General features: G+C 42.7%; 3 protein-coding genes across 3 annotated transcripts; 1 reads left to right on the forward strand and 2 right to left on the reverse strand.

Annotated features, from left to right (window-relative positions):
- Positions 1-222: 222 nt before the first annotated feature.
- On the reverse strand, positions 223-9,280 carry ube3b (ubiquitin protein ligase E3B). The gene is made up of 27 exons (XM_076730649.1): positions 8,702-9,280; positions 8,375-8,543; positions 8,100-8,217; positions 7,883-7,942; positions 7,688-7,792; positions 7,500-7,596; positions 7,312-7,397; positions 7,105-7,187; positions 6,839-6,944; positions 6,624-6,744; positions 6,320-6,497; positions 5,848-6,014; positions 5,558-5,725; positions 5,308-5,479; positions 5,103-5,221; positions 4,867-4,981; positions 4,677-4,776; positions 4,484-4,603; positions 4,220-4,396; positions 4,012-4,122; positions 3,764-3,901; positions 3,573-3,638; positions 3,432-3,490; positions 3,148-3,330; positions 2,879-2,990; positions 2,693-2,785; positions 223-2,588 (listed from the first exon to the last, which is right to left on the reverse strand). Exons 2-27 carry the CDS (start codon positions 8,533-8,535, stop codon positions 2,397-2,399), a joined length of 3,207 nt encoding a protein of 1,068 aa, XP_076586764.1. The 5' UTR covers positions 8,536-8,543; positions 8,702-9,280; the 3' UTR covers positions 223-2,396.
- A 256-nt stretch (positions 9,281-9,536) lies between these two features.
- On the forward strand, positions 9,537-13,099 carry kctd10 (potassium channel tetramerization domain containing 10). Its single transcript, XM_076730998.1, has 7 exons — positions 9,537-9,602; positions 10,431-10,644; positions 10,745-10,914; positions 11,143-11,229; positions 11,343-11,395; positions 11,496-11,691; positions 11,785-13,099. The coding sequence occupies exons 1-7, from the start codon at positions 9,600-9,602 to the stop codon at positions 12,001-12,003; spliced, it is 942 nt and encodes a 313-aa protein (XP_076587113.1). The 5' UTR covers positions 9,537-9,599; the 3' UTR covers positions 12,004-13,099.
- A 4-nt stretch (positions 13,100-13,103) lies between these two features.
- On the reverse strand, positions 13,104-23,903 carry myo1ha (myosin IHa). The gene is made up of 32 exons (XM_076730997.1): positions 23,787-23,903; positions 20,580-20,714; positions 20,379-20,494; positions 20,078-20,276; positions 19,900-19,980; positions 19,210-19,389; positions 19,022-19,120; positions 18,817-18,930; positions 18,652-18,723; positions 18,451-18,570; positions 18,311-18,378; positions 18,034-18,139; positions 17,848-17,928; positions 17,679-17,770; positions 17,202-17,296; positions 17,048-17,094; positions 16,776-16,856; positions 16,275-16,380; positions 16,079-16,196; positions 15,844-15,957; positions 15,679-15,755; positions 15,527-15,595; positions 15,353-15,437; positions 15,100-15,262; positions 14,927-15,010; positions 14,747-14,840; positions 14,616-14,671; positions 14,403-14,538; positions 14,242-14,312; positions 13,819-13,916; positions 13,628-13,727; positions 13,104-13,536 (listed from the first exon to the last, which is right to left on the reverse strand). Exons 1-32 carry the CDS (start codon positions 23,790-23,792, stop codon positions 13,510-13,512), a joined length of 3,090 nt encoding a protein of 1,029 aa, XP_076587112.1. The 5' UTR covers positions 23,793-23,903; the 3' UTR covers positions 13,104-13,509.
- Between the last annotated feature and the right edge of the window lie 1,229 nt (positions 23,904-25,132).

The raw sequence follows: 25,132 nt of genomic DNA on the forward strand, positions 1-25,132 counted from the left end.
TTAAGAATAGAGTCAGCCAGAGCTTTGAAAGGGCAAAAAATACTCATTTTGTTGTAAAAGATTTAAAGTAACTTATTTATATAATACTGGTGTACATGATAACATTACAAGGGGAAAGTATCGTACACATGGACAAATCTTACATGGGAAACTCCTTTTTTTCCAACAGGCAATTCAAAAGACACTTTAAAAAGAGATGCAAACTTTCACATGAAGGGTGGGAACATTTCCAGGATCATTTTTATTATTTTTTTGTACTAAAAGGGTGGATATTCAAAGTCAGCATCAACAGACCACTGGTACATTTAAAGCCTATAGCCTACTCTTGACATCATTTTTAAAACAGATGAGTGACCTCATCACACGAGACAGACGAGCTTTGAGGTATCTTTCATCCCTCTTGCACATGAACACACACTCGCGTAAATCCGTCCGCGGTGTTTCCACTTCTTACTTGAATAGATTAAAAACGGAGGAGGGCTGGAGCAAGCGCCTCCTGACTGATTTGTCTGAAAATAGTTTAATCTCATTAGTAGACTGCAGGTTCATTCAATACAACCAGTGTTATTTATACTGTATATATATTTATATATATATATATAATGGTTGCACTTGAATTATAATCAGTTTTTTGTTGTTTTCACACAAGTTAGTGGCCATGATATTACTAGTTAGAAACATGGCAATAATGACCTCCAGTATGTTCTATAGCTTGTGTTATTATTTAGAAAAGTATCCATACTCGTTCATGACAGAGAACATTTTTTTTGCATAATAAAGAACTTGGTAAGGATGATATTTTCTTTTAACCCTTTCTTTTACAGTCTCTGGTTCATGAATAAAACGTCTCTTCCTCAGCTTCACGTCGTTACTGAACCCTGTGTAAAGTAGTATTTAGGCTTATAAGGTAACATTCACCCTCATGTCTGTTTTCCCAACAGCACAGAGCTGTGCAGCCTTTCCGTCCACGGGAACTTCAAATCAAACAGTCACATTTGGTTGACGAACTAGTCCATGACATCATGTTGAGAGGTTTCTGAACCTCAAATTCTTTTCCGCATGGCTTAAGAAGTCCACAGAGATCAGAGGGCATCGTAGTAAAACCCTCGTCGGCTGCTGCTGCTGTTGTTTTTGTTGTTGTTGTTGTTGTTGTAGTGGTAGTCGAGTGATCGGGTTTCTGCACATCTTTGTTAGTCAGAGCAGAGAATAAGTCCAGGTACACAGCCCTCATTTCTATGGCTTGTTTCCGATATACGTGGTTATTGGTTGCAGTCTGACATGTGACAGCTGGGGCGGGGGGGAATGGCGTTATGAGGCACTCAGCGTTATTCAAGGGCGTAGTGAGAAATCTTCAGTTTTACTAGTATTAAGTTCAAAGGCTAACATCATTAACTTTGCTCTTCTTTTCTTTTTTTTTTTTCGGAGTGGAGGTCAAGCACAGATGTGTGACAATGAACAGCTGTGTCTGCTTTCCTGGACAGATACAAATACGTGACGAAACATTTCCAGTTTTTGTTTACTCAAAAGTCAAAATGCTACAGCAAAGGACATCTTTTCTGAATCAAACAACAGCGGGATCAGATTCTTTGTCAAGAAACTCTGCTGCTTCGCCAGAACTGAGGCAGGCGTTAGATTTCCAAATGTAGTGAGAACATGAAAACCAGAGGGCCGACGTCTCTCTCGGGCGACTGCAGCGTCTTTAAGTGGGGAGAAATGGAGCGAGGTCAAAATGATTTTCCTCCAAATGGGACATAATGTAATGAACACAGGATCACTGTTGTGAGTCACTCCTCCTTCATGGAGGTTGAACACAAGACATTGATTTGTCTTCCATTTATAAAAGACGCATTATGTTCAGCAAAACATTTTAAGACTCATCCAATATTGGCTAAAAGTCGCTCGGATAATGGAGCCCAAGCTTGTAAGTATATTAACAATGCATTGCTTGGTTTCACTCGAGTGAGCCGACCACGTGTCTAATGGCTTGCATTGCATCTATATTGCTTTCCAGTTCGCTTAAAATTGGAGTGTTAAATCCGAGAATGATTCTGTTAAGCCTGAGAAACCGATCTAGCCACTGTACATCCGTATTCCATCAAGTTAAATACACAACGTATTGAATTTTGGGAGTGGCAAAGGAAGATGCAAAAAAATTGGATTGTGCTGCAGAAACAGCATCCCCTTTGATGTGAGGGAGTGGGCTGAAGTAGAGCAGAGCTCATCCAGTTTAAAAAGAGACAAAAGGAGGGTTTGTAGGTCCTCCATCATTCCCCTTTTGTTTAGGTGATGCCCCTTTGATGTGACAGGCTCCAGTCCAGGTAAGCCGAGCCTTGTGCTTCATTCAGGCGCTTCATTTAACGCGACCCTCCTGTGAAGATTGTCCTGATGCAGCTGAGTTAAGAGAGCTCAAAGCCTGTGTTCATACTGATAGCGTAGCGCAGCTTGTCGCGTAAGATGCTCTTCTTGCTGTAGTTGGGCAACTTGAGCAGGTTGAAGCACGTTGATGAAGTGGGAAGTCGACCACCTGGCTCCTTCTTGCGGATAGTGAAAAAGCCCCTAAGAACACTGCCAAGTGTGTCTCCAGTGTCCTACACACAGGAAGCACTGTTAGTACAGACGTATGAGCACATGGAAGCTAGAAATACAATCATAACCAGCAGGCAGCATCATTTTCCTCCTTTTTTATTCTCACCTGATCATCTGAAACTTCCACACAACGGATGGAGAAAGGTGGTTTGAGGTAGGCGAAACCTAGAAGTGGTGGCCTTGAGCAGCTGGTAACAAACTATAAACACATTTCAAAGACAAGAAACGATGAATCACCTGGTGGAAGAAGTGAAAAGCTGCTGGCTGTGACACTTACAAAGAGACAACTTACTTTAAGGAACATAGCCCTCTCTTCAGCGTTGAAGTCACTGGACAGGATGTCCCACAGCCAGATGATGACTCGATGGCTGCTGTGAAAGCCGCCATAGTAGACAGTGTGTTTCCTGAGAAAGAGGAAGAGAACAAGATGAGCGTCTCTGCGCACAGGAAGCACAGATGAGGGAAAATGTCTGGACACATTTACTGAGGAAACGTCCAACTGTTATGGAGGCACAAAAAAGACATTTAGTCCTCATTGAAGACGTCTGAAACGTCACGCACTTGAGGTCATCTAGATCAATCTCAGCATTGTCTCCCGAGACGAGACGCTGGACCTCAGGCGTGGAAAACATGTGCAGCCACTCCGGGTTAATGATGCTGCGGAAGCCCCGAATGAAAGCTGCCGTCTGCTCCTTAATCTGCGTGTGCATCCGGAAGTGAGCCATGAGGTGGATGTAGCTGATCCTGCAGGAAGTGGCACACAACAATCAGCAAAAGGAGAACCTATTACAACTAAAATGGGTCAGTGCCCCATTATATTTTTAATGTGATATGAATTTACGTACTTGTTTTCATTGGTGACTGGCATAGTTTTCCCTCCAGGTATCAACTCATGGCAGACAAGCTGTAAAGGAACATACAAAGGAGTTTTCAACTTGTGAATTGCACGTATTTAACTTCTATTTAACCACATTTCCAACTATTACCTGTCCCATGACATCTTCATCATAGGATAACGTCAGTCCTAGATCCCCTACATCTCCATCATAGCGCTGAAAAAAAAACCCCAAAAAACAAATAAAATGGAAGATGTGAGATAGAGATGAAAATTCAGCATACAAGTAAGAAAAAATTCAGCAAGTAAGAAAACTGTGAAAACTGTGTAATTCTAGCTGACCTTGATGGAAGTGAGATTCTTGTAAAACTCAGAGTCCAGCGATGGCAGCTCATCGATGGAGCTGTAGAAAGTGCTGTGGTGGTGACCCAAGACTTGACTGAGGAAGAAGGAGGCGAAAGGGACGTCCACAACAATGCCCTGAGAATAAAGAAGTTACAGTTACACATTCATGGAGGATGACCGAAAACACTGGTGTTCAGAGCAGAGAGCTACAAATGACGACATTTCCCCTGAAAGCACAATCGTACCTCATACACAGCTTTCCCGAGCATCTTCCCCACAAACTCAAATAGCTGCAAATGGTTCTCGTGGATGTATGATGTAGGTGAAGGATACAGCCTTTCATTTCCACTTGTAGTCTATGGAAAAGAGATATCAGACATACAAAACAGTCAAATCAATGTCAGCATCACAAGACTGATGGTTTAAAAACAGCTTTCTCTCTGCCTGACTTGCCTTGAACAGGTTGAGAGCAGGATTGAACACTTTCTTAATGATCTCCTCGAGAAACTCTTTGAACACGCCATCCTGATCGATGCCAGCCTCGTCCACGCCCAGATCATTGACAAACTTCACACGAATGACGCCCTTTATAGAATTCGCTGGTAGTCTGCGGAGCTGGTCATATCCATCCTTAGGACAGGGAAAAATAAGTGCTATTATGGAACAACTGACATGAAGCAGTACGGCACGAATCCATCTGGTCCGTTCACTCCATACCTCTAACATCCGTGAGCGACGGATGGTAATATGGGTCACATGTGGCGAAGCAGAGCTCGTCTCTATCAATCCTAAATTTTCTTTTTCCTTGGTGACGATGTTCCTGAACAGCAGCACCCTCTGAAATGAGAGTGAGAGTGATTACACAACTGACAATGAAAAGGAATGAAATGAAAGGATCCTGTTTACTCACGTTTTTATGTGGAATGACATGTGGGATGTACTGCAATAATAGCTGGGCTCTTTTCTTGCCTTTCTCCAGCTCTTGGAACAATAGACTGGGCTTCAGGTCCCTGAATGCAACACAAAGATGTTACAGTCTATCCAGAAACAGAGGGTCAGTGTCTTTAGGACAGCAACAGCCATTCAGTGCTTGTATTTACTTGCGCAGCCAGTGGTCATCAGGGCTGAATCGTCGCCTGCAGTCCCGCTCATAAAGCACCATCAACCAGCCATGAACACTGTGGAACAACTCCAGTTTCTCTCCCTTTGCATTTTCTGTTAAAAACAACACACAAGGCAAATCAGAACATTTCAATTAGGTATCATCATCATCATCATCATCATCATCATCATCATCATCATCACAACTCTAAGGACTCTGAGGCCACACGCTCACCTAAGATGCCATCCCATATCATCTTGTACACAAACGTGTTGAGAAACGAGGAGATCGTGATGAGTTCCTCTATCTTGAAAGAGGTTTGTTCTTCGTAGACTTCAATGTCATCCAGAATTCTGTAACACAGGAACAGCGAGTCATAAAGTGTCGCAGCTACATGGGGCGTCTGACGCACAACACAGTAAAAAATCTGTGAAATTACGTGATGAGATGCCGTGAGCAGTCGCAGAAGAGCATGAGCATAGCCAGGAGCTGCTTGGACTCTTCAGTGTCATTGTTCAGACACTCCATGAAGAGTTTGAGGCCTCCCTGAGGACCCAGCTCACAGATGAAGGCCCAGAGTTTGGGCAAAAGGTCATCTAGATGTGTCAGGCCTGCAGAAAAGAGAATATGCAGTGATATAATACCTTATGTTTGTATGTTATTAAAAAATGTGAGATTCTAGTACTCACCGGTGAGTATCTGGAGACGTATTTGCGTTAGTGTAGACAGAGCAGTCTGGTACAGCACACAGATGCTGCACACCTTCTGCACCTCAGCTGAGTCGACTCGCTTCCCTCCGACTGGTTTCAGGATGTTCCGCACAGAAGCCGACTTCTGAAACGCTCGCTTGAAGAGGTCTGTCAACACACAGACACGGCAGGGACGCAGAGGACGTTCAAGAGCCTCCAAACCTTTTTTATGTAACTCAACAGATTGTACTTATTTTAATACATTAGAACAGTTTTGGGTTATGACTCACTTTTAACGGGTAGATTGTTTTGTGATGTGCTGGGTTGTGGGGGTGGGGGAGTGGGCTCCTGACTCTCCAGCTTTTTAGAGAGGACGTCGCTGAAGAGCGTCCGGATGACAGAAACACCCCACAGGTACTGAAGCTGTTTAGTGACTAGTGGCATTGACTCATTGAGACTGCAGAGCACAAGAGACAGAGGAGACACGAGAGACGGAGTCAAGTACACACATCTGATATGAAGTTCTCAAATATAATTAAACTTTAATGGCAAACAACAACCAGGCAGCCTGAGTAAGTCAATCAAACCATCTGTGTGCTCTTTGTCTTTAAGGCACTATTGATTTTTGTGCTATCAAAGAAATTGAAATGTTTCCTTTCGTGTGGAAAGGAAACTTTCCCTGTTTGGATATTTTGGACGTTCTAGGAACCTGTTTCTATGCAATTTTCTGGTGAATATGAAGTCGATGAGTATTTCACTGACCCGTAGTCTACAGTTTGGGAGAACCAGCCCAGGACAGGGTGCCAGTGGGTAAGGTTGGACTTCTTTTGGGAGACATATCTCTGACAGTAGGACAGCATGTCGGTCAGGTCCTTCACAAAATGGTTGGCCTCCTCCTCAAGGACTTTCTCATTAAGGTAGCCCAAGTGAATCAGGTTGCCTGTTGAACATGAGAAAGATGCAGTCACAACTGTAAACTCAACAGGACACACGGTGATTCCCTCATCCATACAAAACTAGATCGCACTGACAAAAGTGAAAGTCTGCATCATTCAAGAAAGTGTACCAAGTAAGCAGAGTGTGTGGCTCCCCTCGAGACACACACAGATGTCCAAACACTGCTCTTCCCGGCTGAGAAACAGAATGAATTTACGCAGCAGGTCGTGTGTCTGGATGGACGCCATACACTGTAGAGAGAGAGCAGAAATTAAAACCTAGTTCAGATCACTACCCACACTGCAACTATGCAATAACAATATGTGATAGTGACGATGCTCTTACCTCTGGAGTGAGTACGTTGAGGTGGGAAACGACAGCTGGAACTGACATGATGTGAATGAGGAATGATCTTAGCAGGTTATCAGAGAAGTGAGCAGCAATGACCGGCCTGAAAAATATAGGATTTAGTTAAAAGGACAGCCTGCAAATAAAACCATAAAAAAGAGTGAATATAACAGAATCACATATAACAAGTCTCCTCAACTTCATATATAAAACATTTTCGATTATTATTATTTTATTTATCAAATTACCAGCCCCCAGCTCACCTTAAGGACAAAGTGAAGATAGCTGTCAAAGTGCCTTTGGAGAGAGACGGTTTAGAGCGAGCCAAGCCATTGGTCAGCAAGATCTAAACAAGAAGAGTTAAGATGACATACAGTGAGCATTTTTATTAAAATGACAGAAGATAGGTGTAATATGACTTCACTGAATCTCTCGATAACACTGGAAAAGTGTGAGCTGTAATACTGAACCTGCAGCATTGAATAGAATCCCTTTTGGTTGAGATGGCCCATGATATTTTCACAAATCCTCATCAAAGCGGGTCTGAGAGCTTCTCCTAGAGAATGCAGGGGAAATATTATGTTCTGTCTTTGCAGACAGTCCTGCACTCGCAAAAGATATGCTCATGATAACAACCTCAGCTTGACTGGAGACTCACCCTTCCCTCTGACAATCCGCCAGGTCGAAGTGTCCGTGAAGGTCACCAGCATGGTGAGGTACAGCGTCACCAGTTTATTGTCCTGAAGTATGTCAGGCTGCAAAGCACAAAACACGCCAGTGACATGTACTATTAAAGTCACTAAATGAACATAAAAAAACATATTCCAGCTTCAAATCAAGACTAACCTTTAAACTTTTCAGCCGCTGGCAGCAGGTCCACAACACATCTTTTATCTGTTTGAGCCAGGGAATGGTGAGATCTTTGGAGAGAGCCAAGGAAACATACCAGACCTGAGGGCCAAATGTGAGAACAGTCACTGAGACGAAAACCACATTCTAAAATGTTTGGTCTGTGGAGCGTATAAACATACGCACACTCACTTTAGGTTCATTTTCAACCTCCATGCTGGCAAGAATAGCACGACAGAGCTTCTCGAACCTCTGTGATGTGCAAAAATACAGTCATGTGAGTCACACAGCCAAAGACAAGTCTGCTTTTTACAACAGCCTCTGACAGGTCTCCACAAAGGAAACAACTAACAAGGCACAGAACCAACACTGTTATGAAAGTCAATTAACTTGTACTGCTCGTACTCACCATCTTATCTTCTTGGCGATATATGAAGAGTAATTTCCGAGCAATTTTGAAAATTGACAGTGCATTTCTTTTTGTTGTCCCAGTTTCTGAAGCTTGAAAATAGTCATCGACCTCTTTCCTGATGAGACACAGAATAAAGTATTCAGGAAATTACATGAACGGTTTAATTTCCACCAAATATTTGTTCCTCCTCTCATGAGATTCATGGCTAACATGCTGAACTAAAGCTCTTTAAATAACACAGTAAATTTGCATTACATCAAATTGGAAACTACCTTATTTGCTTCTGGAGTCTGCAGCGGCAGAGGAATCTCCTGACCAGGGCTTGGATGTGGGTTGCTGCTTTCTCCTTGTCCTTCTGTCCTCTCCTTTCCTCCCTGGCCTGCCTGGCTTTGTCCAGGAACTGGGACTTGGAGGTTTGAGGTACACTAAACATTGTGCACCCTGGAAAAGAAGAATTTAACCCGCTGCATTACACATCTATACGCTGATCATCCGCACAGTGGCTTCAGAGCACATACATGCGCTTTTGAAAAAACACACTGCATCCTAACAACTGCACATCATCACACTGTTTTGAGTTAGCATATTAGTGAAATTACCTGCGATATTCCTCAAATGAAGATGTTGTCTGGCCTGTAGCCTCTCCTGGCGCTATACCCCCACAGTCATTTGGTTGTCCTTGAGATCCAAGCGAGAGGAAATCCAAACGAAAGATGAAAACTAACTTGCCATCTCTGGAGGAGCAGGCGATACAGTAAAGATGGAGCTGGGATAGTTAGCACACAGGGCTAGTTCGCCGCTTGCCGGCTTAGTACTGTCTCAGGGAGAATCTGCTCACATTAATTCGGCGATACTCATCATTATTGCGGGATTAGGTTTGATACTGTATCAATGACAGTCTCAAAACACACAAGGAACATACCGTTTCCAAATGTAAACAATGAGAGGAGATCCGTACATTGACTGCAGCCATTAATCCCCGACTGTGTCGCATTAAATGATTCCGGGTAGTGTTTGTCTACATGTAAAAATCATTATATGAAAGTATTTATCGGTAGAAGGTCTGGCATATGCCAAACTATCTTTGTTCGTGTTGGAACAACAGCAACTTTATTTCTTGTGGTGGATGTAGCTTTCGTCCCCTGCGTTGGGTGGGTTGTGTGGGGACTGTTATCACTGTTACTCCTTCAATAGCGGAAATGTGCATGCTAAGGCTAATGTAATTAAAGCTATTTTCTTTAATATGTGAATTTAGAGCGGTCGGAAAGAAAGTGGGCTGAGGTGGGGTGCTGCATTGTTACTTATGTCCCCTTTGACCACATCTTGAAAACTATATAACACTCTGCAACGTTAAACAAAATAATGTCATCTGTCCCTTTAAACGGAGTATTGGAAGGTGACGTCATTTTTATAACTGCGCACTGTTGGACCGGAAGGAAGTGGGTGTTAGCTGACTGACGTTAGCAAGCTACAATTAATAAGTCTGCTGCGGGTTCTATGGTAAATATTCTTATGATTTATCAAAAGCCGATTAAAAACACGCTGGTAACGTTAGTTAGAGAAAGTTGCTCAATATTCAGTGTAAAAATACGTGTATGTTTTGCTAGATTTTTTAGAAGATAGGCAACTTTAGTTAATGCTAGCTAGCCAGCTAACTTATTAGCCGTGTTGGTTAAAATTAAATTATTGTTAAACGTCAACTTAGATTCTGGATTGTGGCATGTGGTTCGGTGTTTTACTTTTATAAAGCAGGTGAATAGCCGTGGATACTCTTAGAGACGTAGTAACGCTTGATATTAACCCATCGACAAAGGAAAACAGCCGAATAGCAAGTCAGTAGTGCTGACTGAATGGTCCCTGCCCTGTTCAGCTTTTGTCATAGCTTCATCGTGGCACCCTGAACCTGAAAAAATTCTCAAGTTGGCAGCGTTTTTGTTTATTTGTTTATTTTTCCAGTGACATTGCCAATACACATCTATGGTTAAACGATCGTACGTTTTGTAATAGCCGTTGGGTATGTGTGTAATTATTTAACATTTTGCCAGAAAACCCGTATTATAATGAGACATTTGCCTCACCCTTTATGACTTATTTAGCAGATTAAAGGATTAAAATGGTGATATTCTCCTTTTTTTTTGTTGTCTCATAATAATACCAACAATGTATTGATCTGACTAACTAACTAAAGCCTACTACTGCTTCTTCATCTGAACCATCGACCTCCAATGTTAATCATCTGACTTTCTGATTTCATGCTCCGCACCAAGTTAATCTCAACGCTGTACCAGCCCTGATCTAGGTGTCACTTTTTATCTTGTTTTCTCCCAGGAAGAGATGTCAGGAGAGAGTGTGGTGAGCTCGGCAGTGCCGGCAGCTACAACCCGGACTACATCCTTTAAGGGCTCCAGCCCCAGCTCTAAGTATGTTAAGTTGAATGTGGGTGGAGCCCTGTACTACACTACAATGCAGACACTAACCAAACAGGACACAATGCTCAAGGCCATGTTCAGTGGCAGGATGGAGGTTCTCACAGACAGTGAAGGTGAGCTGTTGATGAAAATGTTTAAATTACATGCATGGTTCATGTCATTCCTGCACCGGCCATGATCTGTCACCAACGTTTCTCCATTTAACATCTATAGGTTGGATCTTGATTGATCGCTGTGGGAAACATTTTGGAACAATCCTTAACTACCTTAGAGATGGTGCAGTGCCGCTCCCAGACAGTCGACGGGAAACTGAGGAACTGCTCGCTGAGGCCAAGTATTACCTTGTCCAAGGCCTGGCTGATGAATGTACAGCTGCCCTGCAGGTAGCAGCACTACAGAGGGTCATTTAGGAAGGGCAATATATTAATACTTACTTAATCTATCATCATATTGTCAGACTTTTTGTTGAACTAGCTCCACAGAACTGTTAGTAGTCCTTCACCTGCTCTGCTACTCTGTTCCACCAGGTGGCATCTATCCTCTTGTATCTTGTAGTTTAACAGGTGGAACTTTTTTAATGGAAAAGCAATGTTTCTTCTTTTCCCCTCCAGAACAAAGAAACCTATGAACCCCTTTGTAAAGTGCCTCTGATGACATCATCTAAGGAAGAGCAGAAGCTTATTGCAACATCAAATAAGGTAGGTTATTTTGTTGTGGTTTTTTTTTTTCATATTGTTTTGGATTTATTGTGTTCAAGAGAAATGTATTGTCCGTGTTTTTCTTTGAAAATACAACCTTCTTTGTCTTACAGCCTACTGTCAAACTGCTGTATAACAGAAGCAACAACAAATATTCATATACCAGGTGAGTCCTCTTCAGCTCATATCAGGAGTTAGCATGTCTAATTAAGCAAAGAAGGAACAGGTTTATGATCATCCTGTAACTCTTTTTCCTTCCCCCCCAGCAATTCTGATGACAACATGCTGAAAAATATTGAGCTGTTTGACAAGCTGTCGTTACGGTTCAACGGTCGGGTCCTCTTCATCAAAGATGTGATCGGGGATGAGATCTGTTGTTGGTCATTTTATGGCCAGGGCCGTAAGATTGCTGAAGTATGCTGCACCTCCATTGTTTATGCCACAGAAAAGAAGCAGACAAAGGTAGATGTATACGTATAACATGCCCTCTCTGAAGAGTTCTTTTCCTCTTTCTGAGTGTAGAGCTACAACAAATCGTTTAAATATCTCTCCTAGGTGGAGTTCCCAGAGGCTCGAATCTATGAAGAGACCCTCAACATCCTCCTGTATGAGTCCCACGATGGGAGGGGTCCAGACAATGCCCTGCTGGAGGCCACAGGGGGCGCTGCAGGACGATCTCATCATCTGGATGAGGATGAGGAGCGAGAACGAATCGAGCGAGTTCGTAGGATTCATATCAAGCGACCCGATGACCGCACACACCACCACCAGTGACCTTTCTCCCTCAACCCGTCAGCCTGTGTCTCTGACCCTGGACAGTCTTTGCACCACGCTTGTGCCTTACATCACCCAGCGCCTCTCTGTCTCCCTTGTACTCTTCTTTTACCAGCTTTTTCTCCAGGAGACTACGATGACATGACTGTCATACAACAGTGTGTAGTGGTGAAGTGATTTTGTGAGTGTTTGTGTGTCCACTCGTCGTCTCTTTTGTGTGGTCTGACAGGCTGTAGTGTTTTGTTTTCCGTTTGTTGGTCATGATAACTTCTATCACTGTTTTCTGCTCACGTGCAGAAGCCCATCGACGTGGGGGTTTGCATTCAACACTGCAGGTGACCACAGTTTTACCTGAGTGTGTGGGGGAAAAAGAATATAGTATTGTTGGTATAAATTGTGTTATTTGAGGTCTTACACACATTAAATTCAGGAGAACAGAAATTATATGATGCAAGCAGCTAAAAATCAGTGTACATAATTTTTGCTTCTCCTTACCACGGTTCTGACGGGTCCACTGTAAGGTCATCAGTGGAATAATCAGATGTTGTACACGATGTGGCCACATGGTGGCACTGTTTTACTCTTAGATGTTACCAAGGCTATTTTGTAGCCTGCAGATAATAGCAATTAAGCCTTTTTAAAAATTTAATAATTTTTGATACAGTTAAGATATCACAGGTGGATGCAACATTTCACTGTAGTGCTTCTGCCACATGTAGTTTTAACATTTATGCATTTTCCCTTCACTCCACTAAATGATCATTATTTTCAGTGGAGGGAACTTGAGCTGTGACCTGAGGTGTTAAATGTACTGGGGTGATTGAATGATGGATGCCGAGGTTGAAGTGAATGGGTGTAACAAGAGACGTCCCTCTGGCAGGAAGGGAATCCTGTCTACAAGCTTTTAACAGGGAGAGAAATTAGACCTGTCCTTCATCACCACATTCATCAGAGAATGTCCTGTTTGCACACAATAGGTTTGAGTTGAGATATGTCTAACAATCACAGTACTTGTAGGTCTGTTGTACAGAAGTGAACATATATGTATGTTTTATATTTATACATACTTTATCACAAATAAATTTCTACAAACATTCTGTTGTGCTGTTTTAATTTGCATATTCACAAAATCAGTGAACATAGAAAATTATGATATGGCTTCATTTTCAGAAATCAGATTTCACATTCTTTGAAGCAGTGCGAGTAATGTTGAATGTTTTGTAGATTTAAATGTTTGGGTTATAGTCCAGTGTGAGCTTTTACTAAATGCAGACTGATGATAAAACTTTAACCTTATAACCTTGAATATTTTGGGTGGAAAAGTGAAAATCTATTGATTAGTTTGCAGATGATAAGTGTGTTGCTGTACAACAAAACAAACTCAGAGTTTCTAAGTGCTGCTGTTTCTTCTCAGGTGTGTTTCCTGTAGACATGTTGATCTCCCCTTGGGGGTCTCCTGATGAAATATGCAGGGGCCTCTTGTGTGCCTTCTCAGGCCTGCACGTGTTACCGTGTCCTAGCCCGAGTGGCGACCTGCAGTGACAAACAGCTTGATTCATGTGTGCTGATTCATTTTAGAGCAGAGCAGTGAGCGCGCTCTTCATCATAACAACACTCATCTCACCACCATGAGGTGTCCGTTCTTGGCTTTGTACACCATCGCTTCCTGTCCAGTGCTGAAGTCCACCGCGCTCTCTTTGCCTGCCTGGATTTCAATCTTGATGCTGAGAGTTGATGCAGACAGTCCAAAAGTGTTTTAAATCGAAGCACATATCAAATCCAACCTGTTCAATTGTTTGTTAAACACAGACTCACCTGCCCTGAACCACTTTGATTGCATTCTGTTTGTTAGCAATGACAGAGAGTTTGGTCAAAAACTCAAACAAGTGGTCACACTGCATCACAAGGTCCCCCTGAAACCACAAAATTATATACAACCTAGATTACAAAATGTCATTGAATTCTACTTGGAAATCTTTGAAGATTGCATGATTCAACATTTTCTTTTGTAAGCTTCCTTTCAGTAATGTTCAGTAGGAAAAAGCTGTTTAACACTGAAGAAAGCTCTGTCTGTATCTCTGTTAATTTGTACTAGAAGCAGAACATCAGATACATTTATAATCCTTCTGCGTCTGATCATTCACGTGTACACGATGAATAAACTTCCTCTGTGCCATATTGAAAAAGAGGCAGTTCTGACAAGCCCAAATATCTGCTCCCCATCACAGATCCACATACCTTCTGTTTAGGGTCCTCACATGTCATGTGGAATACAACGATGCCATCAGTCAAGTTACTGACCGAAATACCTGCAATGAGGAGATTACAGACGCTCTTTTAGCCCAGTGTGGAAACAACTCTGACGGCAGGTGAATTCTACAGAATCACGTTGTGCCGACCTTTGAGGGAGGTGTACAGCACCCTCTCTTTGATCTTGGCTTCCTCTATCACGTAGGCAGCTGTCTGGGTGAGGATGAGCTGTCGTGGCCTTGGTTTGAAGCCATTCCTGTCATATTTAATGACTGGGACGCTGTACTGCAGACACACAGAACACAGCACAGTGAGCGGTGCCTGATGTGATGCTGTATTTCCTCTGAATGACATTTTATTACCTTAATGTGCTCGTTGCGGATCATCTGGAGGACCCTCATGTTTATGTCCTGTTCGCCTGCAGATATTAAACGATGTAAAACGTGATTGTTCAAAGGAAAATGAAATTGTGCGAATGTGTCTGACGCTTAACTGATTCTGGTGTCCACAAAAGGTTGAGCGACACTCTGGGGATAGCTGTCCTTTTTGCCCTTGAAGATGGAGCTGGTGATGAGCTTCAGTTGAAGCTGAAGGGATGAAAAATGTGAAGGCGATCACAACAAATGAACGAATGATGGTCCAGGCGTGTGGGATGTATTTACGTGTGTGTTACCTGTGCTTTTTTCTGGGGTGTGATTCCTCTCACATACTTGCGCACCATGAGGCGGTAATGAAGCTTACGCAGTATCTCTGATGTCTGGCAAGAGCAAAAATAAGCATAGAGTCAAAATAAAATATTAACTTGAGTTTAAACTGGTTTATAATGAGGCTGAGCAATCGCTGTACCTCCGTGAGCACGACAGGTGGAGATAACCAGGTTGTTTTGTCCAAAACGCTCTTTGGCAGATTGGCTTTCAGCCTGTTCAGGTAACTCTGTCTCACAAAGGCCAGGTACTCGGAGTTGTCGGTGCTTTTCGCTTGCCCTCTCTCCATGTAGCCTTTGATGAATCTAAAATTGATTGGTAAATATTGTATCAGTGAGACAGTGGCAGTCACCCTGAGGAGAGCTGTGTAATGACACTTTCATCCTCTTTCTTACTTCTTGATGACTTTCACAGCCCAGGCTCTCCTCTCTCTCTCCTTCCGGGCCTGCACGCCTCTCCAACAAGTTTCAATCTTGGTGGCTGAGAATGGAAAAATATAATAGATTGTGCGTAATTGTCCTTTACGCACATAAGAAAGCAGTGTCCGCATCGTGTGTTGTGAGATTTACCAGCTTCTTTCTGTTTTTTGAATTCACCCTTTGCTCTGTATCCTTTGTATTTGGCCTGGAGCCTTGTTGCTGCAAATTCAGAGCAGGATGTTAAATGACTGTGCGACTACTAATGCCTGAAAATGAACAATAAGCAGCTGATTGGAACTCACCCAGCTCATGTTTACATTTCTCAAAAGCATCCTCTGTGGCGTAAAGTGTCCTGGGATGACGGATGAAGATTTTAGTGCTAATAAAAGGGAGAAATGAAAGTGTTTGTGGTTACTCCTGGCTTAATGTGTGTTTGCTGTGTTGTATTTAGGAAGCACTGCACTCACCGTCCCATTTTGTACTCATTTGGCAAGTAGCCCAGATGTTGAACCAGTACTTCCACTCCATCAGCAGGCACTCCTCTCCAGTGAGGCCAGGTGGCTGGGCACAGGGGTTTATATCTGTGAGATGCGGCAAACAACCCACTCAGCATGTTTTAACGGCACTGGAGAGGAACTACTTAAACTGAGGTTTTTCATTTAAAAACCAAGCACAAGGTCCAGGCTCTGTGGTCCTTCATACCTCTTTAAGAAGACCTCATATTTGCGCCTGTATGCAAAGCCAGCTCGTCTGACTCTGAGGTGCTCCATCAGGCCCAGGTACTTCACCTGGTGTCTGATCAGTGCTTCGTCAAATTGACCTGTGTTTGAGTGAGAGGTGATCAGATCTTCAACCTGTTATCAAAATAGCTGCATGTGCTTTCTATCAGTTTCAGTACCTGGCTGCTTGGACTCATTCGACTTCAGACAGCGTATGTACCAGGCCTCCTTAGCCATGAGGATCTCTGTCAGCTTCAGCAGGCTGCTCTTAAACTGGGTCGCCACCTACAGAGACAACATGAGGGTCATAATCCCCAACAGTTCATCTGTCAGGTGCATATGGCTTAATGATGACACAGTCAGGCTGCCACTGACAGAGAAAAAATGACTGCTCTTTGTCTCCATGGTCACTCTATGTGGACCGCTTTGTTCCTCCCCATTTTAATCTCCACATTATGCAGACTTTTTCTCTTTGAAAATATAATGTGCTTTAAATGTGCAAAGTAAATTGTTTGGGGATAATCAGTGCTGGGTTCTGTTATGTGATCCATATAATCCTGCTCTTGGTTCACATGATGAAAATCGTTGTACAACGTGGGTCAAAATGTCTCCTTTTCCATAATAGTTTTGTTAGTGACACAGTTAAAGGATATGGAGGGTAAAACATGTTGGGTACTCACTGTTTCCGGCCTGCGCCTGCTGTCTGATTCCACTGTGGAGAAGCACTCTCTGACTATGGCGTTTTTAGACTGAGAAATCAGCTATGAGAAGGTGGGATAACACACATAGATCACAACAAACCAATTTAGCAGGTGTGACACTGTTAATTGATGGAAGTCATCATTAATGTATCTGTTGTGAAAAAGATCTGCGAACATGATTCACTCTGGAACAACTAACAATAATGCAATCCTTGCTTCACATAACACAAAATGTTCATTTGCAGACTTACATCTTTTATGTTTCTGTATAACAGGTCATTGTTTTTGTCCAGGAAACCTAAAATGTCCCCAAAAAAGGCTGTTAGTCAGTTGAGAATAATAATAATAATAATAAAAAGGTTCAGATGTTTGAGTAACAGGGCCCGACATTGTGGCTTCTTTTACCCACAACACAGTAGGTGACCTCCCCGGCATAATGCAAGAGACGGAAATCTCCCCTCTCCAGAGTCTTACGAGTCATTTTGTCAGCCAGTTTGTGCCTGCAGTCAAAGAGGTGGAGAGAGACAGAGGACAGAAGAGTGAGAGGCTTTACAGACCAATCCTAATCCTCTGTCTCTATCGGCTCGCTCACAAGACACCAGCCAGCAGAGCGGTGATGAATGGACTTCAGTGTTGAGGAGAAGCTTTGAATTACATAATATCGTTTAGCTGGAGGTTGTATTTAATTAAAACAAATTGTTAATTACCAAATGTGCAACTGAAAATGATTTTATGAGGCAGATGTGATTAGAGTCCAATAGGCAAATTTGCAGCTTTCATAATTCTTAAAAGCTACAACTAAATATCTTTTCAACAAAGTGAGCTTCAACACAGCTTCCTCCTCATGAAATGTTCTGCAGGTGTGTTCAGCTTTTCACTCACGTGACAAAGTGAGGGTGGTTTCCCATCTTTTCTTCCAGTCTCTCCAGGAAGGTGAGATCTGTGGCGTCTCCTGGCCTCAGACACTCCTCATCCTGCAGGTTTATCATTAACACACAATCAATTTCAGCCTCATTGTATTAAATGCCAGTATAGTCCTATAAATACACACCAGTATCGATATGATTCCTCTGTGTTTCTCCTCCACCAGGTCACAGATGATCTTGTTGTTGAAGAACTGAACCGGCTCCCACTGAGGAAGAATAATAAAGCAGAATGTGAATGGACCAGGTAATGTAAACATGTCCTATGGCAGTCAGTGGTTCATTAAGCTTTTATTTTGGGTTTGCAAGATTACCTCAATGTCCTCTGCTTCATATTCGTCCTGCTCAGCCTTCAGTGTCAGCTGGATGAACAGCTGCTGCAGCTTCTCATTGCAGTAGTTTATACAGAACTGCTCAAAACTGAGGAGACGGGTCAGGACAAACGGGTCAAGCCCAGAAAAAAACATCATCACAGAATTAATGATAAATTTGCCCTTTTCCAAATGTGCTTCGTGAAGCGTATGAAAAGGCTATAAAACAGCCTTTGTCAACACAAAGCAGTGACACGATGTAAGAAAAATTCCTGCTTACCTGTTTACATAAAACACCTCAAATCCATATATGTCCAAAAGCCCTATTACCGTCTTCCTGGAAGGGTCCTGATGACAGTGTAAAGTCAGTAAATGTTTAGCACCTGGGATTTGTCATTTGTCTCACACTCTCCTCCTCACCTTGTTCTCCATGGACTCGTTGATCCTGCTGACCAGCCAGGTGAAGGTCTGCCCATAGATGGCTTTGGCCAGAGCATCTCTGGCATAGATGGCGTGATCGATCGTGAACGGGCTGAGGATCTTTACACAGAGACAAAATGTCAAACATCACATGAATATTGAAACTCAACCTTATCATAAATAAACTCAACACGCATTCACCTGATCTTTTCTGGCTTCAATCTTCCTGTATGTCAGTCCCTCTTGGAGACCGTGAGCATCAACTCCTAGTAGCTGCAGGGGAAAATAACAGTAGGTGAGTTCTTTCTTTGGCTTTTTTATAACAATCCTGGATGTATAAAGACTTTTTAATTCCTATTTTCTTACATTTGAGACCCAGCGCAGCTCTGCGTTGTTGTTCAAGAGGGCATGGCCTTTACTGTCCGAGGCAAACTGAACATTCCCCAAGTGGAGAACACTCGCAACGATCCTAAACAAGTGCTGCGCAGAAAGAAACTGTGTGAGGCGATGCAAAACAGCAGGGGAGAGTGAGTGGTTGAAATCAGAGCATCAGCAGCAGCATCCAACTTACATTTGTGTTGATCTCATCAATGTTGATGATTTGCAGAGCATTTTTGACTGTTTTCCAGTCATTTCTGTCATTAATGGAAGACACAATGGCACATTCTCCCTGCCGGAAACAGCAAACAGAGCTTCAGGTTGTCAAAGTTTCCCATTGTCTCATAAAACTATTTTATTAAAATACGGTCACCTAGTTACTTGGGTTAGATAGTTGTAATGCTGGACGTCTCTCTCCAGGCCCAGCTGGTGCAGCAAGTTCTCCTCTCCTCCCTCCACTATCTGGTAGAAGATGTGGAAGTTTCTCTCCCCGTGATTCTGGTGCACGACCCTCGACTTCTCCAGCAGGTAGTTGAGGATATGGCCTCCGACAGCATCCCCCTACGAGAATCATGATCCTGAAACAGCAGCTCTACGACTCGCAGAAAAAACACAGCCTATGGTCCAATGGATGGATTTAGATAATCTTCTTAGGATCAAATATCTTCCTCTGGAAAGCTAATTTTTCACTCCATCTAGAATTCTGCTGAAATGGCTTTTTTTCATGTTTTTGTACAAATTCTGTTATTGTCCTTTCAAGGCTTCTGTATTATTATTTTTGAAATTAAACTGTGCATTTAAACAAAACATTTTATTGTTAAACTCAGCTTTTATTTAATTTATTTATTTATTTTATTTTTCACATATTTCCTCAACCCACAAGTTAACACAGACACTGTGAATGTAGTTTTTGGGTTGCAGCTGAAGAGGTTAAATTATTGTTTTACTCACATTTGTAAAAACCTCAGTGCAGTCTGAAGGAGACTAATGCTGAGATTTTAAAACAGGAGACCTCATAATTTATTGATATATTTTTTGGATGTTTCTATGAATCTGTCCCTTGATTCTCACCTGGCTGTCAAACTGAATGTCCATATACTTCCCAAACCGACTTGAGTTGTCATTTTTCAGTGTTTTGGCATTGCCGAAAGCCTGTGGGAAAACACCACATTATACAGACTCATTAACATTAGCATGACCTGCTTTTTGGTATGTCATTACAGTGACAAAACACGAATAACCACCAGACCTCGAGGACAGGGTTGGACATGAGCATTTTGTCCCTGACGGTGTTGAGTAGAGTGGTGCTGGGACAGCTGACAGCGTAATACTGCAGAATCTTCTTGGAGGCCTCCGTCTTCCCGGCTCCGCTCTCACCAGAGATGAGGATGAAGTGATTGTTGAACTCTGTCAGCATGGTTTGGTAGGCGTTGTCTGCCAGGGCGTAGCTGTGAGGATGCAGAGCAATCATAATCTTTAGTAGGTGAAGTTACTATCAAGAGCTTTTGGGTTTGTAGATTATTGAGTTTTCATTCAGATTATACACTCACATGTGTGGTGGAAGCTCAAAAAAGTTGATGCCCATGTAGAGCTCCATCTGTTTCTTATTGTAGATGTCCAGCTCTTTGTAGGGATTGACAGACACAAGCAATGTGCCAATGTAGGTCTAAAGGAGTGGATTAGATGGTCAAATTAATTGTTAATATGGACTTGTTAACAGCAAGGTTTAAAAAGTCCTTTCCCAGACTCACATAGATGAGGTCGTTGCTGAAGCGTTTCTTGAGGTTGCTGAGGAAGGCTACTTCTGTGGTTTCATCCAGCAGGACAAAATCCTGGATTCCAACCCGGTCCCTGGCTGTCAGGGCGCCCTCCATGTCCAGCTGACCCTGTGCAACATGCTGTATCAACCATAAGGCTGCTAAATGCACAACCTAAGAGTCCAAATTCCTGATTTATAGCATCATAATCTGAAGATTCCTCTACTTCAAAACACATCTCATATTCAGTAAGCAATATTTCAGAAATTTGAGTTTGTTTTTATAAATCAGTATTTTTATCAGTTTGATTAATTGTAAACTTTAGAGGAAGCAAACTGCCAAAGCAACAATAACACATTTTACGTGCATAACAATGACATTCAAAATTCTCAGCCTGTATTTTGACAAATGCGGCTGGATGAATGAATGTTTGAATAAATGGCTCCATGGGGGAGGATGGAGCTGAAAAAAGCACCAGAAAAAGCACAAACATGGTCCCTGTTAGTTCTATTGAAATAAGAGGTCTGGAGGTCCTATGTGTCTTTGAAGCAAAGCTCTGTGATTGTACAGACGAACAGACAGAAGCTAATGATCGCTACACAGCACACAGGGACCTTGGCTGCCGGCCCGTAGTTCACTAGAGCTGACGCACCAACCAAACACAACACACTGTGCAAATGGACTCGGGGAGCCCAAAACAGCGGCACATTTAAGAGGCATAGTGGGAAAAATTCCACCAGTCTGTTTTGCATTCTCAGTACCAACACTTAGACCAAAGGTTTTCACAGCTTTTGTTGGTTTTGTATTTTTCTCTCTCTCTCCTTTGGAAGCAGAAGTCCTTTGATTCTCAACTCTCTCTGTAAAAACATTAAAAAAGATAATCCATTGGATCTAATTGACACAAAGCCCTCCGTCCCCCCTCCTCCCATGCCTCTGTCCTCCGCCTATGGCCCTCATTTCTTCTGAGAAAGGCCAAGTGTTTTTGTCCTGTAAATACCACGGAGCAGAGACAAAAAAGACGTCTTTAAAATGCAGTCTACAATCCATTACACAAATTCCCCCTGCATATCCATTCAGTAATTATTCATTAGAAAACATTTAACGTCACAGTGAATTTCACACTAGGCAGTCGAAACACAATGGAGGAGATTTGGCCTATTTTGGGGTGAGGAGTTGGGGAGGGGTTGGCTGTACAGAGGAAGGGTGAAGGCGAAGGACGGGGAGGAGGGGAGCAGTATTTGTCTGATCTGAGAACCTCTGAAACGGGGCCGTCTTGAGACAACGGGACAGACTAAATAGTGCAGTAACGGTCTGTGCCCCGCTGCTCGCTGTGACACTCATTTAGTGTGCCCCGAGGGCGAACAATAGAGGCTTGTTCTTAGCAATCCTGTGCTGTAATTTGGACTTCATTACTTTGCTCACACGGGGCCCCATGGATGGATAGAGGAGGCTAGTCAGATGAGAGTGTTTTTTTCCACCTGTCAGCCCCTCACCCCCAATGCTCTCACCCCTCTCCTCAACAATACCCTTCACCCCGTGTCCCCACCAATAACCCTCACCCGACCCCCTTCCCACAGCCGCCCCCCCCTCCCAGCCACCCACTTTAAGCCAATGAGACAGGTGAACAATATCATTGAAGGAACCCTTTTTTGGACGTCAGAATCAATCTGGCAGTGCGATGGTAGTGGTGCTGGTGTGGGGTATCTGTGACACCCCCTTTCTTCATGGGAACAAACTTCTCTCAGGGCAGCACAAACAGACAATATGCTGGGACAGCGTGACTTAGGGATCTGCCATACAGTATTACAAGTAATAACATGAACAGATAAGCTCCTGTCAAGAGGAGGATTAATGAATTCAGGGGTGATAATAATGCTAATGTCTTAGGCTTCCATTCAGTGCGCTGACAAAATCTAAAGGTTTGTTGTTTTCTATTCAGGTCTCCTTTGGTGTCCTGCAGGTATTTCTTTTTAAGAAAGCTGTCTTTGGAGACACTGTGCTCCAAAAGCTGAACACTGGATGGGCGTTCTCAGTGCAGGACGACAAGAAAGTCTGAGTTGAAGAAAGCCCCTGACCATATATATATAAAAAAAACTTCCCCTCAAGCATTTGTTACCTTTAGCTTTATACAATACAAAGCAAGTGATTGTAATTCTATAGTTATAATTAAACAGCCCAATCTGATGCACAGAGGAAAGAATGATTATATCGTGAGTCCGCTAAGCCATCGTCAGATCAGGTGAATTGCCCTGCTACCTCAGAGCACAAGCAATTGTATTTTAATTAAGAGATGGTCCCTCGTCTTGGTCTAGAGTGTCAGTGTTGCCTGAGACAGAGTGACCTCATCTGTGTGAGGAGTGGAGGTAGCTTCAGAGAGGGAGGGAGGGGGAAGCTGCTGCTAAGACGCAGCAATTCACCTACCAAGAAACAGGAAATTTTATTTATTTATGGTCGTATCACATCTTAAATCGAAAGGTCCTTGCAAGACACTGCAACACTGTTTTCACGTTTGGTTCAGCTCAGGTTACACTGACCAGACACCTGTTGCCCAAAGCATCTTGAAGCGAGTAGTTCAACGTTATGGGAAATAGGCTTATTCACTGAAAAATGGAAAATTCTGGCAGAATGGCAGAAAAATGGATCTCATATTTGTCCATTAAATGTGAAGCTGCAGTCAGGTAGCTTAGCTTAGCACAAAGACTGAAAATAGAGCAACAGCTGGCAAATTGTAATTTTTACCCTCTCTTGTGTGCAGATTAAACAAACGAGATAAAACATGTTAATTAATGACTGTTAGAGTTGCTGGTATGCAAATCTTGTCACTCTCAAACCAGTCCAGGCTAGCTGTTTCCCCCTGTTTCCAGTCTTTATGCTGAGCTAAGCTAACCAGCTGCTGACTTTATTTCCATATTTAACTGGATATAACAGGGATATCGACTTTCTCATCTAACTCTTTGCCAAACTGTTTCTTTCTGACGTAATGATCAGTCGTCTTAGTGCTGCAGTGAGACTAAGATCATCTTTACCTTTAGATGCCTTTTGAAAAACTCACCGAGCAAACATACACACTGATCTGTCAAGCTTCCTGTATCACCTTTGCAACTCTTTGACAGCAGCCACAGGATAGTATTTACGTAGTATATATGTGAAAAAAGAGCATATTACATTATATTCTTCTGCAACTTGCAATAAAACTCAAACCTGCATTTCTGAAGTTGTGTTATTCGGCTGTCAGATGCAGAATCTCACTGAGGATCCAAAGTGGGAAAAAAATCTCTTCCCTCCAGAGAAGTTAGACAAGTAGAGCGTGTCCTCCTGTGTCTGCCTGCATGGAGACAATCAGTGAACCTGTAAACACTGGATGGTTGACAGTTAGTTGGCAAAAGTCCAGCTTGTGAAATACTAATAAAAAAAAAAAAACACGTTTACTGTCCTCTCCCCTGGTTTGTCATTCATGCACTATGCTGTAGTGGCAGTAGTGTTGGTGATGCTGCGTGGAGGCCTGTGTGCACATATGCTCCTCCACATCATCCTGACCCAGGCTCGGGGCACTGTGGGTCGGGTGCTTAATCATTCATGCCGTGGGAGGTGGAGGGACAGAGATCTTATTCAGTGCTTACCTGGGTATCTACTGCTCTACTGAGTGTAACATAACGGTGCAGAAACAAGATCCAAACCACACCAATCCAACCATCCCCCTTTCCCTCTCCTTCTCTGTTTCTCCTCTCTCTCTAAGCTCCATTACATCACCACCAAGAGCTAAAAAGCCCCCAGTTTCCCTGCTGGCATAGTCTAGGTCTGGTTACTGATCTTTGATTAGATGGATACATTACAGGCTCATCACCAACTGCTTTATTACTCAATCTAACAATGTTTGTCAGGGGGGCACCATTGTTTTGAGCAGCCGTCTGAGCTGCCAATGCTCAGTGCTTGAGTAAAATGCTACTGGGTTCATGCCCAAATGCAATTACCTCATTTTTTGCTTGGGTGAAAACGATTATCAGATAACCCTCCTATGATAGCATTCAAATGTCAGAAGTGGCTGTGCAACATGGAGGAGGACTGTAGACATAAAGAGCTCATGCTAAGGTAACGACAAAATAACAAATATTCTTATTTTCACTTGATTAAACACTAATGAAAACATAACTATGAATATTATATTACATTTCTGCCAATAGAGCCCCACAGATCACACACACAGTCTATTATTGGCTATCTACGTCAAATTTCAACTGGACTTTATTGTACCTGAGAGAAAATTTGCCTTGCAACCAATTACAGAACACACACAGACTTCCACATAAAAAAACACAAAGCATATGCAAGTTATGTAAAACATCAGAATCTAAATGAGCTGAGGATGTGTTCAAGTACAAGGATTTTTTTTCACTGCTCTCAATGTAATGACACAGATATACAGAGAACAGCTAAGAACAAGGAACAGAAAAAGGTTCACCTAAGTGATTGTGATCCACCCTCTGGGGATCATGAATGTCTGGACAGAAGTTGCTGAGACCGACCGACCAACCGAGCTGCACTGTCAC

Source organism: Chaetodon auriga, chromosome 5 (genome assembly GCF_051107435.1).
Source record: "Chaetodon auriga isolate fChaAug3 chromosome 5, fChaAug3.hap1, whole genome shotgun sequence".
Lineage (NCBI taxonomy): Eukaryota > Metazoa > Chordata > Actinopteri > Chaetodontiformes > Chaetodontidae > Chaetodon > Chaetodon auriga.

What these genes read in the sequence shown, in the direction of transcription:
- ube3b (XM_076730649.1), bottom strand. Translation starts at nt 8,535, where the DNA reads ATGTTTAGTGTACCTCAAACCTCCAAGTCCCAGTTCCTGGACAAAGCC. An exon ending in CCACACACTCTGCTTACTTG is followed by an intron (nt 6,498 to 6,623) that starts GTACACTTTCTT and finishes CATGTTCAACAG; the next exon opens with GCAACCTGATTCACTTGGGC. An exon ending in AAACAATCTACCCGTTAAAA is followed by an intron (nt 5,726 to 5,847) that starts GTGAGTCATAAC and finishes GTGTGTTGACAG; the next exon opens with ACCTCTTCAAGCGAGCGTTT.
- kctd10 (XM_076730998.1), top strand. An exon ending in AACAAATATTCATATACCAG is followed by an intron (nt 11,396 to 11,495) that starts GTGAGTCCTCTT and finishes CTTCCCCCCCAG; the next exon opens with CAATTCTGATGACAACATGC. An exon ending in CAGAAAAGAAGCAGACAAAG is followed by an intron (nt 11,692 to 11,784) that starts GTAGATGTATAC and finishes TATCTCTCCTAG; the next exon opens with GTGGAGTTCCCAGAGGCTCG.
- myo1ha (XM_076730997.1), bottom strand. An exon ending in TGTCCAACCCTGTCCTCGAG is followed by an intron (nt 19,981 to 20,077) that starts GTCTGGTGGTTA and finishes GTTTTCCCACAG; the next exon opens with GCTTTCGGCAATGCCAAAAC. An exon ending in CACCCCAGAAAAAAGCACAG is followed by an intron (nt 14,841 to 14,926) that starts GTAACACACACG and finishes TCATCCCTTCAG; the next exon opens with CTTCAACTGAAGCTCATCAC.